This window comes from Dryobates pubescens, chromosome 8 (assembly GCF_014839835.1).
Source record: "Dryobates pubescens isolate bDryPub1 chromosome 8, bDryPub1.pri, whole genome shotgun sequence".
In the NCBI taxonomy this organism is placed as follows: domain Eukaryota; kingdom Metazoa; phylum Chordata; class Aves; order Piciformes; family Picidae; genus Dryobates; species Dryobates pubescens.
Genome location: NC_071619.1, coordinates 19,799,738 through 19,816,688, shown reverse-complemented (window position 1 = coordinate 19,816,688; position 16,951 = coordinate 19,799,738). Strand labels below are relative to the sequence as shown.

The following is a 16,951-nucleotide window of genomic DNA, read 5'->3' as shown; positions in this document are numbered from 1 at the left end:
CTGGCAATGTTGTGTTCTGCTCTCTCAAACAAAGTGATATAGTAATCATGAATGACAGACTTGCAACTGAAACACAGTGGGCTTGGAACATCATCATTTCATTTGCAAGCTGGGCCCAAAGGGAGCCAGTTACATGCCTGTCCATCTCTTTTGCAGTATACTGTCAACATGTACATTATCCATCTTTTAGACAGAAATACATGTGCTGACACAAAGGTCTTTGCTATTATTAAATGATGTGCCTGGTTCTGATTTCTTGCCCAAGGAAACAAGCATGTGCATGTCTACACCTGATGAGAAACTGCTGAGGAAAATCATTGAGCAGGAACAGTGTGAAGATCAAGTCCAACATTGTGAGGTTCCTCCGCTTCTGCTGTAACACAGGTATCACCCAGTCCAGCCACTATGCAGAGAGAGGGATGGATAGCCTCCAATCCATCCTTGGGAGGAACAGCCATTGCATATGCTGAGAGCACATATCAATAGCAAAGCAACTTGAAAAGCTGTCACCTTCATATACTGAACTAGGATGAGCAAAATCCATTATATTGTACCACCTATACTTGTATTGACAGCAGTTAATACTGAGCCATTAAGTTGCACTCTGACAACAGACTCAGGTTTCAACTTTCCCTCTCAAGAAAGGTACAGAGAGGAAAAAGCTTGAGAATTCCAGAGCAGAGATGCCATTAGGTGTGTGCATGTTGTTACCCTTATTTTCACATCATCTCTGTGGTGCTCAGTACAGCAGGTTGGGCAATGCTCCAGGTTCCGATTTCTCCTCTTCCCCTGCCACCTCTGCCTTTTGCTTCCTTCTCCCCTCAAATGTTTACTAGTGAATAGTTGAATAACTGAGAACAATGTGCCTCCCAGGAAAGAGCTGTCTGACCTTCTGAACCAAGCAGACACACAGTACCAAGTAACTCAAAGAGTGAGGCAAAAATCCATGCTGCCTTTGAAGTCTGGCCAAGGAGAATAACCTGTAAGAAGGAGCTGAATTGTTGCCAAAGCTCAAGTGTCATGGTGTGACCATGTACTCCAGGAATAGTAAAATAGTATTTTCAGAAGTGAAAATAGAAGTTTATGCAAGCCATAAACTATAGCAACTGGAAAGGGTGGGGTTGGTTTGGCCTTTCATTATTCAAGCGTTCTAAGATGAGTTGGTAGTTCTGGAAGATTTGTAACTCTTTGGAGAAATATAGAAACAATTTCTCACACTTTACAGCATCAGCCCAGGACTAAGGCTGTCAAGCATTAATGCTTTTCAGATCCTGAGGCATTCAGGACTATTCTGATTGCTTTTGTGGTGGCTTTTTGGCATCAAAATGCAAGATAAAAATAACTGAAAAGATTCTCCTGACAATCTGGGTAAGAAGGCCAACACAACTCCAAAATGTTTTCCCACACACCAGTGTTCCAGCATTTGGTGACTTGTGAAACACTGATAAGCACATGTACAAAGAGGCAAACATAACAGCCTTTCCAGTGAGGGGGCCTGGGTCATGACTGACCCACTGGTGCAAAACTGCATGGCAATGACAGCATGTCCACAATTCACACATCTGTTGTTCCAGTGCTGCACACTATTTGATGGGTCTTTACCATCACTCTAGCCCCAACACAACATATATGCAATTACTCAAATTTTCACTGACATATCCTGTCAAAACATCCAACCTCTTTCCAGAAGTTCCACCTTTCGGGTACTGACTGGCACCAATCCCTTCAGGCAGGAATGACATCTATTAGAGCTACTGTAGCAGAAGTCTGCCTGCACTCTCTCTTCATCTCATTAAAAGAAATCACAAGAGCCTGTTCAAGGATCATCTATGCTCATCTTGCCCAAAGGAGATGGGGTGAATAAAGCTCTTTAAGTCACAACAGCCAGGAGGGCTCCAAACGCACTTTAGTCTGAGAGGCCAGAGTAATCTCATACTGGAGAAATTAAAACTTCTCCAGCTGAATCAGGCCCCCTCACGAATCCCAGTACTGCTGGGTACCCAAATTTTTAGTATGGAGGGGATTTGGCCATAACCCTTTAGTGCAAGAGTCCTAGTTCCACCTGTGATCAACGAGGAGTGGGACTTGACTGAGGTACAGTCAATCAACCCATGCTGCACACAGCGTGGCGCTGGAACACTTACTCGCTACGTTGGAAGACAGAGACAGTCCTGTCTCACTGTGATAGGGATGCACTGCGATCTGCGTCATGGATGGGACGGGCACGCCGGGGAATGACACTGCTGTAGCTGCCAAGGATGGTTTGGCTACCGAGTAAGGGTACTGTGCTCCTATGAATGCTGGATGGACACCCTAAAACAGAGGACAAGTAACAGTCATTTTCTACTTCTTCTGACCATTCAGAAGTAGTCCAAAACACAGTGGCCCCACACAAACCCCAAAGGATGCAAAGTCCCAGCTGAAAAGGAGGAAGAAGCAGCACAGAAACTACTTGCATCCCATGATCATTGTTATCTGTTTGCTTCTCCTTTCAAATCTAATCAGTTTGTAGGAAGTCACTCCAAGAACTTTCAAAAACAGGCAGAGGTTAAATGGACTTTCCTTTGGCTTTCCCCCTGTAGTCTCTATTTAGCCTGAAAGCTTACAAGGAAACAAACCGTCTGCCCAGTGCCTTCTGACAAACCATAGAGCAACAAAGTTTAAAACTACCAATGTATTATTTTCTGTATTCCCTTGAGACTTGAATGCACCCACCACACTTTAAATGCTCTGTATGATGCAAAAATTGACACAGGGAGCCAAAGTGAGTATCACAAACTGGCAAGTAAGCCAGAGCAGTAGCTGGATCTCAAGCCACGGCAGGTCTGAGCCCCACACTCTCCCCAGTCTGATGCACTCCCTCTGGAAGCAGCCACACAAAGTCACCATAAATGAATAGGGCACAAGTGAAACTCACCTGCGGGTACGCTGAGCCAGGGACCGGGAAGACAGCTGGGCGTGGCATGTGCTGGATGGTGTGTCCAATATACTGGGGGTTACAGGGGATGTGAGTCTGAAGGGTAGTGTAAGGGTGGAGACCTTGTGTGTGTGTGTGCGCCATTGCTGGCCCTGCCATGGTGTGCTGCTGGTACATGGTAGACCCCACAGAGATCACCGGCATGACTGTTGCTGCCGCAGTTACCGCAGCTGCCACTGTTACAGTGGTTGGCTCAGAGGTCACCCGGCTGTCTGTCAACCCATGTGCTGCTTCAGAGGCAGCCCGTGCACCACTGGCACTGCAGCCAGTGGCACCTTCTCTCTGGGCTGGGGTTCCACCAACAGTCTGTTCGTAAAGCCAGTACCACTGGTGAGCTACTTCAAAGAGGACTTCTGGGTAGACACCACCTCCTTTGGCTGTCTCTTCTACTGCCATACAGGCCTTTTCCAGCATCAGATTGTCCTAGGAGCAATGAAAGAAAGGCAGAAGTGAAGAATGCAAAACTAGATACATGAGATGGCAAAAATACAACTGGAGAAATGTGTAAGGCACTCTAAAACGGCAGGTGCTGTGGGGAAGCAGACAGATCACAACTATGCAGCAGAATAACCAGAATTATTTGTGAAACATGAGAAATCCACAGAAATGGGATTAGGGCTGTCTAGTGGAACAGCTGAGCCCATTGCACAAGAAACGGCATATTATTGATGCTAGGAATCAACTTGCACTAGCCAGTCCCCATGCCAGGCTCACCTGCTCCTTACACTGCACCAGAGCCCTCTGGATCTCATTTGGATTCAGTGCATGGGCATGGGGCAGGCAGCTGAGTGCCAGCTCAGCAGCTGCCCGCACCATGTTGGAGTCTCTGGCCCGTGAAGCTCTGTCTGCCAGTGACGCCACCTCTGGAGGAGTCAGATGTCCATCCCAACACTCCACCAAGATGTTCAAGGCTGCACTACCAATCTCCATTGCCTGCCCTAAAAGGAAGAGAGAAGACTTTCACACCACTGTATGCCCAGCACAGTTCCAATCAGCTTTCCCTCAAATGAAAGTGCACTCCTCACTTTCTTCAGGAGCAATGAAATAGCCCAGTTGCTCCCTTTAGGCTTCAAATCAAATCTAGCCTCTTCCTCACAAAACACAAAGACAGGCAACAGCCCTCAATAAGCAAGTATTGAGTGAAGGTACCATAATCACAGTTAAGGTAAAGATGCATTTGAGGCAGTGAGAGAAACTTGCTATATCTGATTTCACTACCCACAAACCACAGCTTGGCCTATTACTCTATTTCCATCATGTCAGGAAAAGATGAATTTTCAGGGTGTGTTTTTCAGGCTCTAGAAGCCATGTGGATAGAAAACAGGCAGTAGGCCTGGGTGCAAACAGAAGGAAGAAAGTGAAACACTAGAAACAGCCAAAGAGCATGTTCAGACTTTACAAATGTCTGTGTCTTCAGCAGACCCCTGATGCAGAAGCTAAGACCAGTGTGAGAAGACTGAAATATGTTTCAAACAAGAAATAGATCACAAGAACTTCCCAGACCAAAGCAAGCACCACTGTGTGTATCATAGGTGCTCAGCTTCTACTGCCAGCTGAGCCCACAGCTTACATGAATACAACAGCACATCAGCATCATCATTTTTGGGAATAAGCTTGCCTCCCTCTCCTCCTTTCTGCCCAAAAGTAAGCTTCCCAATAAAGATTTGCTGCAACCTGTGATCCAAGAGACATGGGATGAGTATGTTCGAGAGAGCCAGTTGGGAGACACAAAGTTGTGCAGCCCTAGTGCATACAGTCCAATCTCAAATGCGCAGAGATGAAGGTTGCGGTGTGGTCCCTGGTGCCCACCACTGGAGGAAGGGTGGGTGAAGATAGAGGTACTGCTGTTTCCACCTGCTTTGATAAGGACTGTCTTGGCCAATTCAAAGTAGAAGTGAGCAGCTGCCTCTGAGGGCTGGTTTGGGACATGAGGAGCATGGCTCTCCAGCCGTCTCCCTTTGTATCTAAAAGAAAAAGACAGAGGAACCTTTCAAATAGCAACAAGTACCCCAAGTTCACTACCTGAAGTGGAGAGTTCCTGTCTGCAGGGTCCAGAGGAACCAAAGAAAATTCTCTCAAGGAAGTACTTCATGATGCACACATGCTGCCTTCCTAGCATCAACACCTAGAGGTTGCCTCTGCACATTGGTATTATTTAGTACCTGCCAACTTCCACAGTCTTTGCACGGGCTCCCCCACTGGCTCTCCTACTGCCACTGGAAGATGAAGATCCCAGTGAATCACTTGAAGAACTGCTGATGCTGTCACTGTCCTGTCCTCTGCCCCAGGATGTTGCTGCCCATCCTCCACGTAGTGGACGCCGACTGAGTGTTGGAGAACTGTCAGAAGTAGTTTCAGGAGCGCTGCTGTCAATACTAGCCATGCCTACAACACCAGAACCAACACAGTAACATCACCTGGTTTGGTCTCAGTGCTATTTTAAAGTTCTCAGATTAAAAAAGCAGAAGAGTCCAAGAACAATGCATCTTTATTTCCCTCTGTACACTATCCCAGCCCCTGACTCCATCTGCCAAGCTTTGTGGCAGAGTGTATGTATATTTGATTCTCGTTACAGAGTCAAGTCCTACAGATCATATGAGTATGAAGAAAATCCTTCTTGTATATGCTGCACAATATACACAAAGGCTTTTCACATTCTCCACCTCTAACTTACACACTTCTATTGAAGTGCAGAGAAGCAGTGGTTCCTTACACAAACAAACTCAGTTTCTGGACCCAGGAACAGAGTGCTCTACTTCCAGAGTCCAGCAGTCATTCAGCTCCAGACATCTAATCCATCACCCAGAACATACCTGGTGTGAGAAAGGTATGGTAGCTTCCCAAACACCTCAGAGGCAATCAATTGCTTCTGTGGCACAGGAAAGACTGACAAGTAGAATGAAAGAGCAAGAGAACTGCCAAACCTCCAGCAGGCTACCTAGCTAGATGCTATAAGAACTACTCAGTTTCTACCTGTGTGTTTCTTCTTCTGCCTGACAGGTGAACCCCAGCATCTCCCATTGTATCCACCTCGGCTTCCAAGGGCCAGACGACTGGGGACCTTTCCCTCTTGTTTCAAGACGGTGGCCTCTGCAGCTGGCTCACAAGGGGACCTCTGAGAGCTCTCTGCATAAACAGGACAGTGACAAGGTAAGCATTCTGGTTTGTTCTGTACCTCTAAAACCAGATGTGGCTATTTAAGATATAAACAGCAAAAGATGCGGGATGTTTATAAAATGAGTGGCATTTTTGAGCAGGATTATCTCTGTTTTGTTTCAGTACAAAGCACATCATCTGCTACCAGGCCACAAACATTTAATCTTAATAAGCCAAAATTTGGAAAAATTGCTGCATGTACAGAAAAATTTTAGAATTAAAAATGTTCCAGGCAACCCCAACTTTACTGCAGTCACCCTCAGCTGGTATTGATCTGTGGGAAGAATTAAGAGAGCACTTGCTTTCCACCAAATGTTGCTCTGTGTGATGTTTGCCACCAAAGTGGAGACATAGCTTGAAGAAAACCACATTTAACTCTAGTGTCCTTCAGCAACCTTAGTTACATATCTTGCATGAAGGTACCTGGCTCAGTGTGTAACTTTGAAGTCCTGCACCTCTGTGATACAAACCTGCAGGTTGGGAATCATAGTAGTTTTGTGTTAACTGATCGTAGAACTGGCTCAAGATAGGAAAACCAGAAAATTAGCTTAAATTTCTATGCAGTAAGAATGTGTACAGAAATAGAGCCAGACAAACAGATAATGAGGAAATTACATTCTAGTAAAGCAGACAGATTATAGTATAATCTACCACTAACTACCTCCCAAAACAGACCTCCCAAAAAAATGCACAGTTCCAGGTTTGTACTGCTAACAGAAGGGTTTCAGTGTAGCCCTTGCAAAGCACCTCTTACCCTGTGTACTCTTCTCCACAAAGTTCTCAGGACTGCTCTGGACTGCAGTGCTTACAGCAGCTTGCTGAGTAACAGAAGTCCCTGGAAGCTGCTGGATAGCTGCAGTGGACTGCGCAGCATGTTTAGAAGGAGATTTTTGATTTGCTACTGCAGGTTTGCTGGATGAGTAGAAAGAACTCAGAGTCTGTGGTTTGTGAGTTTGACTCTCTCTGTCCAGGAGTTTGTCTAAAATCTTTAACAGCAAGGAAAAAGGGGGAAAAAAAAAAAAAAGGTGAAAGAAAAAAAGGGTGGGGGAGGTAAAAGAGAAGCATTACACTAAGACATACAGGGAAATCAGCTTCATGGTGGACAATAAATTCCATTTGTTGGATTGAAAAAAAATAATAAACCAAAACATTTATTTTCTAGAAAGCAGGCATCATCTTCCTGCACTGAAGATCAGCAACACCAAGTTGAGAGCCGTGTGCTCTGTATTACTGAGGAAGCAGAGATTCATTTGTACTCAGTAATATCCCCATGTTCACTTCAGGCAGCCACTGGATTTACTCAAATAGCACCCAAGACAAACAATACAGAAGTAATCCTGGTACATCAAGGACAGAAAGGAGGACTCTGTGTTTACTTCTGCTAGTAAGGACCTGGGGGTGCTGGTGGATGAGAAGCTCAACATGAGCCACCACTATGCACCTGCAGCCCAGAAAGCCAATCACATTCTGGGCTGCATCAAGGGAAGCATAGCCAGCAGGTTGAGGGAGGTGATTCTCCCCCTCTACTCCGATATAGTGAGACCCCACTGGGAGTACTGTGTCCAGTTCTGTAGCCCCTATTACAGGAAGGATCTGGAGGAGCTGGAACATGTCTAGAGGAGGGCCACAAGGATGATTACAGGTCTGGAGCACCTCTCCTATGAGGACAGACTGAGGGAGTTGGGGCTATTCAGTCTGGAGAAGAGAAGATTCTGAGAAGACCTAATTGTGGCCTTCCAGTATCTTAAGAGAGCCTACAAGAAAGCTGGTGAGGGACTTTTTAGGCTGTCAGGTTGTGATAGGACTAGGGGGAATGGAAAAAAAAAAACTAGAAATAGGTAGATTCAGGTTGGATGTTAGGAAGAGGTTTCTTAACCATGAGGGTGGTGAGACACTGGAACTGATTGCCCAGGAAGGTGGTGGAAGCCTCATCCCTGGAGGTTTTTAAGGCCAGGCTGGATGTGGCTCTTGGCAACCTGATCTAGTGTGAGGGGTCCCTGCCCATGGCTGGGGGGGTGGAATTAGATGATCCTTGAGGTCCCTTCCAACCCCAGCAATTCTATGATTCTTTGATTCTAAGTACAAGAATTCTGGGCTCACCACAAGTGTGACAGAGCATTTATTTGTAGATGACTGATATCTCTTATTTCCAGGAGAAGAGCATAGCAAATATGCTTCTCCTTTGGGAGACAGAAAGACCCTAATACTTCTCTTTGGGTAGAATGTTTCTGAATATAAAAGATACATAAAACTCCTCTCTTCTCCCAAGCAACCAGCACCAGAACAAGAGGACCCAGTCTTAAGCTGCGCTAGGGGTAGTTTAGGCTTGAGGTGAGGAGAAAGTTCTTCATAGAGAGAGTTGTTATCTGTTGGAATGGACTGCCCAGGGAGGTGGTGGAGTCACCATCCCTGGAGGTGTTCAAGAGGGGACTGGACGTGGCACTTGGTGCCATGGTTTAGTGGTCATGAGGTCTTGGGTGACAGGTTAGACTTGATGATCCTTGAGGTCTCTTCCAACCTTATTGATTCTATGATTCTACGAATATTCATTCAGCATTTTTTGGTATTTATTCCTCCCTTGAGGAGGGGCAGAATTTTACTGTCTCTCTTGCATGAGAAATTAAGGCACAAGTGGACTGAACTAACATAACAAAGAGGTGAGAGGTTAAGAAACTAAGGCTTTTCTAGATACACTGTTCTGTAAGCCAATACCCCTGCAGCAAAAGAGAATCAATCCCCAGGTCTCACACACAGTGTACACAGAAAGCAGTGAAAATGTATCTGCTGAGTGGACCTGAAGAAACCTATAGAAAAAGTGCCTCTTTCAGGGCAGTGCACACTGTGCCTTCAGATTTTTGTATCAGCAGAAGGATATAAATACCAGAGCGTGGCTTTGTAAATCATCGGTACATGACACAGCAACTTATGCTCACTGGCAGAACTATCAAATCCATCAAAACTCAAGCATCTTTTTTTGCTCTGCATCATCTTCTTCCATTCTATAGGGAAACTCACCTTCTTCAGCTTAGACTGATCATCCTTGTAAGTAATCATCAGGGCCACTGCCAGATCCCCCTTCTCCCTTCGGGTGCCTTCACACAACAGAGGATGTTCTGCTTCACTGACAGTTGTTTTCATGCCTGCAGGCCAGAAAAGAGGATGAAGAGACAACTGAGCCTATGAGACTACACCACATCCTGAGTACTAACTAAACCTCAGATTATTTTACTCATTTTATTCTCACAGGCAAAAAAAGACACACATACCCCACCCCATTTTTCTGTTAAGTTCAGAAATAAGTCATAAATAAAACCAGAAGCTGCTGTCTGTCTCAGAATATCAAGTTTGCCACAGTTGTCAGAACAGTCAGAGAGTCCAAGCAGGCTCACAACTCCATGTTGAAACAAACTTTTCCAGTTTCTGCAGATGCTATGAGCCAGCACTGCCACACCATAAAGTACTCATGTTCCACATTTCAGATATGAGGAAACAGAGGACAGGCCTTATTTAATCTATTACATTTCTTTTGCAAGCTGCTTTTAAACAGGCACACAGTATTGTCAACATAATATACAGGATCAGCACTTTTTGCAGAAGCTGATAAATGAGGCAAGAATCCATTATTACTATATGATGGTGAATTACACAATGCTTAAGAATACTTCTGCCAGTCTTTCACTATCATTGTCCAACCTATTCTGAAAAAATTGCCTTTCTTTCCTGAAACCAACCATCAATATTAAAGCCCAGGCAGTGCATCTTTTGCAACAATAAAAGCAATAGGAAAGCTAAAATTCATGTTACTGCTTTAACACTGTTCCTGTCCTGTATGCCCCTTTCATCTTCCACAGCTTTGTAAAGGCACCTCAACCCTGGCACATAGAATCCTTCTGCATCTGGTTCTCTCCAACAGAGCAACCACTTTCCTTTCTGCACCAAACTGGAATGAACTGCTAGCTCTCACTAACCAAAATAAGGCAGGATGTAGAACATAGATGAAGAATGACAGACTTTTCCTGTAAAAGATTCTTACCAAGAGCAGCAACAGCTGCCTCAAAACCAAGCTCTTCATCTCCGGTCATTTCAGTATTCCAGTTACGGCTTGGTGGTCTGAAGCCTGTAAGAGAAATCACTGACAAAAGACAATACAATTAACACACAGCTCTCAAAATTAGGACCTCAAGGCAAAAGCCATTTCTGAGGGCTTTCTGAATTTGCAGAGCTTCCTGTTGTCCTATTTATCCGTTTCAAGACCACTGAATTGTGTTGGGTTTTTTTCCCTTTCTCTCCCTAAACTCAGAAGACTCTGCGGCAGGTATATTGCCAGGTCAGTTCAGGCTGTTGTGCTCTTTTTTTAAAGACAAGGTCTATATTGGCTTCCCCTAAATATAATCAGCATAAGAGTAGACAAGTCAGTCATTTATAACTACTTTACAAGCATAGCACACTGAAATGTGTGAGTTTCCAGTTGTTTTCAAGTGTAAGGAGTGACAGTTCCCGAGGCCCAAAAAATCTCTAAAGCAACGTGGAGGGAAGTGCAAGCAACAGTTGCAAAGGATAGGTTGTTCTTATACATAACACAGTTTCTCATTGAAAAGCCCTGAAGACCTGGCATCTCAGAACATGCCCTTCACGCATTCAGGATAGAGCAGACAGTACCTGGAGTGCACAAGACATCAAATATAAAGCTAGCCAACATCAGAGGCAAGACAGGACGGTAGTCACATAGTGTCCCTTCTCGTAGCTCTTCAGCCTTTCCTCGAATAGTGTTCATCTCATTAGTGCCCAAGGGAATCTTCTTCAAGAGGGCTGCAATCTCAGACTCCTGATGTGCCAGCTTCACCTGGTAGTATCCACATGGAAACAGAAGCAGTTGTCATCAGCACAGGTGCTATGGCAGTCAATCTTTTTTCTGAATAAAATACAGCAATAGTGTCTATTGGTTCAGTAAGTTATAGCCACTCTTAGCACCCCAGCCATTACATTTTTGAATCTAATAGAATTCTTGCCTCATATTTATGCACTCTTTTCTTTTTTTTTTTTTTTTTTAACCCAAATATTCATTCTTGAGGTGCACACAGAAACACCATGCATCAGCTTTCATAAGAACATCAGGATAAAGGTTAGACTGGATAAGCCAGTGAAAAAAGTGATTACTCACAACTGCAGGACGAAAAGGATGCTGTGTTAAGTAACATACCCGGCTGAGACAACAGAGACTGACTAGCAGAAGAACGGGTATGAAGTGGCAGCACGCATGCCACCAGGATGAAGACTGTTACATTTCACTATTTTGTGTCATTTCTGCACTCTCTCCCTTCGTAACATGTGCAAGTGATTGTTTTCTTTTAGATACCAAGTGACTGCCAATCTCAATCTTCTAACCAAATCATAAAAAGTACAGATAGTTCGCAAACCAAATGTAGTCTGCGGATTCCTAGCAACAATACACACCTCCAGGGACTGCACAACTCCGCAGTGCAAAGCAAGGCAGCTGACAAATCACACAGACAAGGTCTTAACTGAACGTGCCCTTTTTCTAAACGGGAAGCCTGGTAGTAATCAAGCAGTGCCCAGAGTAATACACCTGTACAGTGCTTATGTTCACTTGCCAACACATGAGGTGTCAGCAAGAGTTACATTTTTCAAATATGTAACATTTGCATCGATTCACCCTGAGGAATAAGTTTCAAACCATTTCATCAATGCAACTATGAATTATTTTCAGTTTTATTTTCAGTTTTTCAAGTTGGAAACAGTTAAGCAGTAAGCTGTTGCAATCAAAATAATACATTCATAAATGATTCTATATTTTCAAATATTTCAAAGCCTGTGACTTCACATGAAACAAAAGGCCTGTTGAAATAGGATGTCTAAGTTTCCTATCAATGAAGGTAATGCCATGTGAAATGGTATTTCTAATCACTTCTCTGGCAGATCAGTGTGTGCTAAACGGATGTGCATAGTCCCACTGCAATCAGTTTTAAGGAAGCACATAAAAGCATAACCAAATATCAGGAGTTGAAATGGAAACCACACGACCAAAAGCATTCAAACAGAACAACGTTGCTCATGGATTCATTCTGCTGTTTTTTGAGATGTTTCATACCTCCAGAGCCTTTGTAGAAGCAGGTGGTCTCTGCAGCTCCAGAGCAAACATTCCTATTCGGAAGGCCAAATTGTGGTACTCCAGTCGCTCACTCAACACCGTCAGCAAGAAAGCAGCTTTAGACAAGGTGTTGGTTGCCATCCACGTCTGCTTGCTGGTTGATACCTTGTTCTTTTTGCCCTGTTTGGGGAGGAATTTGTCACAGGATGCTTTCCTAAATATCCTAAATTTTTCTATGCTTGTCCTCCTACTCTTTGCAAGAATTAGCAAAATAAAACATCTACAGATTTTATTCCCTTTGCTGAGGGATCACAACTCACAGTGGTTATTGATAACATCATTAATTCCTCTTTCTCACCCACAGCACACCACAGTGGAAGAGGTGGCTCATTGATAAAACCTCTGTTCACTACTGGACTGATGCTGTGCAGGCAGATGTTGCATGGGTTCCAAGGGAATCCTTCCACACAACAAACACTGCTTGGTGTCACTACAAGTGATTTTCCAGAAGTTTATGCTTATTTCCTTCCTCTCCCACCCTCTATCCTGAAACAGCAAAATTTCTAATGTTTCCATTGGTGTACATCATGAAACAGGAGACTAAGGTTTTGGAGAGACTCACAAGAAACAGGGTCACTTGCACAGAGCTGCACAAAAATCCAGACATTTTATGACTGCTATATGATCTCATAGCACACAGCACCAAGTATCTCTTAGACACAACATCCTCTGAAACTGATGTTAGATAGTGTGGTTTGTTCAATTGATTTAAAATACATTCATAAAGGAGCTGCAGCTTTGTGGTGGTGAGAGAAAGTTCAGTTCTCCCCACACACACAAAGAAACCACGGCTAACTCAGTCGGAGAAGCAAAGATATGAATTAGCTGTATTTACAAACAGGATGAAATGCAGATGGATATATACACAATATACAATATTTACAATATATAGAGAGAAATATACAGCAAAAAACGTAATACAGAACAAAACTCTCTCCTCCAGCCAGGAGGGTGTCCCCCCCTGTACCCTCTCTCTCCCCCTACCTCCCTTTTTTCCCAAAAAGGGTTAGAGAGAAAGAAAAAGGTAATTATTAAGAAGGAAATTCTGTTAGCTCAAAGCATATGCAAGAATTAGTTTTTCTCATCTGTTAGTTCAAGGTTAACTCTGTCCAGCAGCTCTTGCTCAGAGAGACTGAAACAGGCTGAAAAAGAGACAGAACTGCACTAACTGAGATTCAAACTGAACTAAAAGTTGCATTCTACCTATCTACCAATGAAATTTGTTTAGAATATCTTGTTTTCGTTATTATTTCCAAGACATTCAGAGTGTTCCAGCAACTGTCCCTTTCTTAAAGGCACAGCCTAAAACAGTCACAAGCTTTTAACAGCCAAACCAAGCTTCTCTCTAAAGCATAAAGAATAGTGAAGAAGCTTTTAACTAAGTTCAAGTTTCTGAAGACTCCAAGTCCTGCTGAATGACCTCTTTATCTTTCTCCCTTTTATTCACCTACACACACATAGTGATCAAGCACGTGAATGAAATCTGGAAGTTCAATGCAGAGATAGCATCAGCAAATCACAGCAAATGAGAAACGCCCAGGAATGTGTGGTATCCATCCCACATATTCATTTCAACTTACTCCCTACTCCCAAAACTAGAGAAGATCTCTCTACCTTAGTTGGTGGCTGCTCCACTTTGAGGTCTGGAGGGTTGGCCAATAGATCCCTGGCAAGCTCTACGGTTAAGCGGCATGCTTCATTGCTGTATCCATGCGCATGCAGGGCCTCTGCGCAGGCAAACAGGATCTGTGAGAAAGAACAGATGGTCATATTCAAACCACACTCTCGCAGGTTGTAGCTAGCCTGCTCAAACCACTTGTTGCAAAAAAAGTCTGCAATTAATTGCAGCAGTAGGTGTTTTCAGTGTTCTTTCGTGGACCTTCAACATCAGCCCTTTAAGCACCTCCCATAAAGCCTTTTCTTCCATCTTTCCACCCCCTCCTCTCTCCAAGCACTACAAGAGATCAGAGAATAGCTCAAAAAAACCCTACAGCCCAAACTGTCTGACTATAACTATTTCCATGCATCTCCATTTCAGCTGCTTGCTCATATAGGTGTAAGGTCTGGATGTATTTTGAGGTTACTACAGGAATGTGACAGAGCCTGTTTAGATTGCCTCTGGCTTTCTAGAACATTTCTGCCAACATAGCTGTATTTAACTTTTTCCTGCTAGATACATCTCAGTTTTACTGTTTTAATTTCGGCTCAATATTGCCACCTCCAAGGGTAAGATTGAGTAAAAAGCACACAGTGTTTTCTCTACGTTTACAAATCTTGGAGTGTGAAGTGGGACAAGCTCAATCTGCGATGCACTTGAAGTTCACCCAGAAACAGGGAGTCAAGCTTCTGGGAAACAGACGTCCGACACCAGTGCATTAAGACTGTAGATACCTTATGATACGTTAAGATATGGGTTATAGCAACATTATAATTAAGCACATAATTTAACAATGTACTAGGTTAAGCATGACAGATAGGAGGGTGCTAAGACTGTGATGTACACAATAGGTAAAACTGCAAAACAGTGGTTTAAACTAGATTCAGCTCACCTCCATCCGGTTCTCCTGCTCCAGAGGTTTTATACCAGCAAATATATCCTGCTCCTCTTCATTTCCCCCTTCAGCTTTGTCATCATCTTCCTTGGATACTTCTTGTGGATTCAGATAATATACCTGGTAATCATCTTCCTCTTCTCCATCATCCCCTCCACCTGCTGCACCATTCTCTCCCACTTCTTCTGGCTTCAGGCTCACACCACCACTGTTCTCATCTGCGGAAGGCAGGTCATCATCACCGCTACCCAATTCCCCCACAGGATCCTTGGGAGATTTCTTGGCCATGGAAGCATTCCTGATACTGGGCTCAGGTCCCTCAGAAAAGTACACCCCACCATCCTCCTCAAAGGTGTCCCGGTAGCTCCTGCTCAGTGGGCTTTCTGTAAAACTAAACGTGTTGCTGGCTTCCGCCCCCAGAGCCAAGCTGCTGTCATCCAGGCTCATCTCTGCCAAGTCCGGCTCCAGAGAGCTGTCCTCACTGCTCATGCGGCGTTTCCCACTATGCTTATTGGTCAAGCTTTTACTCACTGGCAACTTTGCTTTGCCCACCGCAGTCTTGTACACAGCTTTGTCACCTTCTGCTGAAAGCCGTCTCAGAACCCTCTGCGGCATTTCAGAGACAACTTTCCGCTTTCCCGTAAGTTCCTTCGGACGAACTGCTGGCTCCTGGGGAGAGGGACGCAGCCTGTCCCCAGGCAGCAGACATGGTGCCCCAGGCTCCTGTCCATGGGTTCTTCCAGCCTCACAGGCAGTTTCTGTACACTGTAATCGGCAGCTCCTCTGCTGGATGGCCTTTACCCAACAGAATGAGTTCTTCTTGTCTGTGCTGCTGTATGTTATCCCAGGAATGGGATAAGCTTCCTCCCAGTTGAAGTAACAGGCTTCCACAGCTGGCTTGAAACCCTGGAAAAGCTTCTCCAGTGATTTCTTGTGCTGACCCCTCTTAACATTATCTATGACTTTCAGCTGCCACTGTCTGAGCTGTGAGCAAAGGTCCCTGCGCCTAAGAGAAGAAAGAGTACAGGTGAGAAAGTGGGCACAAAACACACCTGCAACAAACCACCTCTCAGCCACAGAACACCTCCTTCTCTGGATCACAAACATCTCCTGCTGAATTAAGTACAAACAGGATGAAAAAAGGGAACACGGGTATTACAGCCAAGTGCAAGACAGGCCCATGATAATCAAACAAAATGTGAACAGTACCAACATGAAAGCATGCTATAAACCAGGAGGTGTGAAATTAAATACTGGCTGTCCTGTTTGCTATCTGCCCTAAATAAGGTATTAGTAATGTGAGCCTCATCAGTCTCAGTCTGACACAGTGAGTGCCATGGGGAGCTGCTCTTGGAAACCTTCACAAAAGCTTGCAACTGCTGTGAAAGAGATTTGTGAACAACTCCAGTCAAAACGTTCACAACAATCTAAACAGCCTACCCAGGGAAGCACAATGCCAGATAGGACCACCTAATCTACCTCCCAGGTATTCACCTCTTTACCCTGACACACCAGTCTAAAGCTCAACAATTTAATTTAGGCTTTAGCAGACTATCATCAGGAGATTAAACTGTTGCAAGTCACAAGCATAGAACAAGACAAAAATAACTGATGTTCAAATAACTGAGGAAGCAGCAAGCTGCTAGAGTTATATAAACTTAAAATACACAGCAGTTAGTCCCATGGCACATAATACCACAGGAAGAAGAAAGCATTTCTGCATTTTCCAGCCCTAAATCTCACACAGGGTCTAAGCATATGAGCAAGACATCTAAAGAGATTACACATTTGAGAGATTTAATTAAAGAAGAAAAAGACATTTCTAGAAATTGCAACAAGTGTCTCAAGCAATTGCCATCTTGCTTCTGCCACAGATTTCAGAGAACTGAGGTACAAGACCAAGGCTGCAATCCTCTGATTTCCTATCAAAAGCCAAAGAAAAACAACAACAACAAGTGACCCCAAAACCACAAAACAAACAAACAAAACAATCAAATTAAAATGGTGTAACCCAGTTTAGGACAAAAGTGACTAAACAAAACAGACTGCTTCTATTTGGCCATCTAAGAAATTAACAAGGGAGCAGACTGATAGCAC

The 16,951-nt window shown here is 44.1% G+C and overlaps 1 protein-coding gene across 2 annotated transcripts in view; it reads right to left on the bottom strand.

The window, feature by feature from the left end:
- ZSWIM8 (zinc finger SWIM-type containing 8) overlaps positions 1-16,951 on the bottom strand; it is a 60,994-nt gene that overhangs the window by 5,669 nt on the left and 38,374 nt on the right. For both annotated transcript variants that reach the window (XM_009897652.2, XM_054163324.1), the window contains exons 10-22: positions 14,852-15,860; positions 13,917-14,048; positions 12,243-12,422; positions 10,793-10,976; positions 10,167-10,265; positions 9,149-9,273; positions 6,888-7,119; positions 5,951-6,103; positions 5,140-5,362; positions 4,652-4,941; positions 3,692-3,915; positions 2,918-3,400; positions 2,145-2,313 (exon numbers count right to left, since the gene is read on the bottom strand). In XM_009897652.2, the coding sequence (XP_009895954.2) occupies positions 2,145-2,313; positions 2,918-3,400; positions 3,692-3,915; positions 4,652-4,941; positions 5,140-5,362; positions 5,951-6,103; positions 6,888-7,119; positions 9,149-9,273; positions 10,167-10,265; positions 10,793-10,976; positions 12,243-12,422; positions 13,917-14,048; positions 14,852-15,860 (3,503 nt within the window). The remainder of the gene's footprint in view (positions 1-2,144; positions 2,314-2,917; positions 3,401-3,691; positions 3,916-4,651; positions 4,942-5,139; positions 5,363-5,950; positions 6,104-6,887; positions 7,120-9,148; positions 9,274-10,166; positions 10,266-10,792; positions 10,977-12,242; positions 12,423-13,916; positions 14,049-14,851; positions 15,861-16,951) is intronic.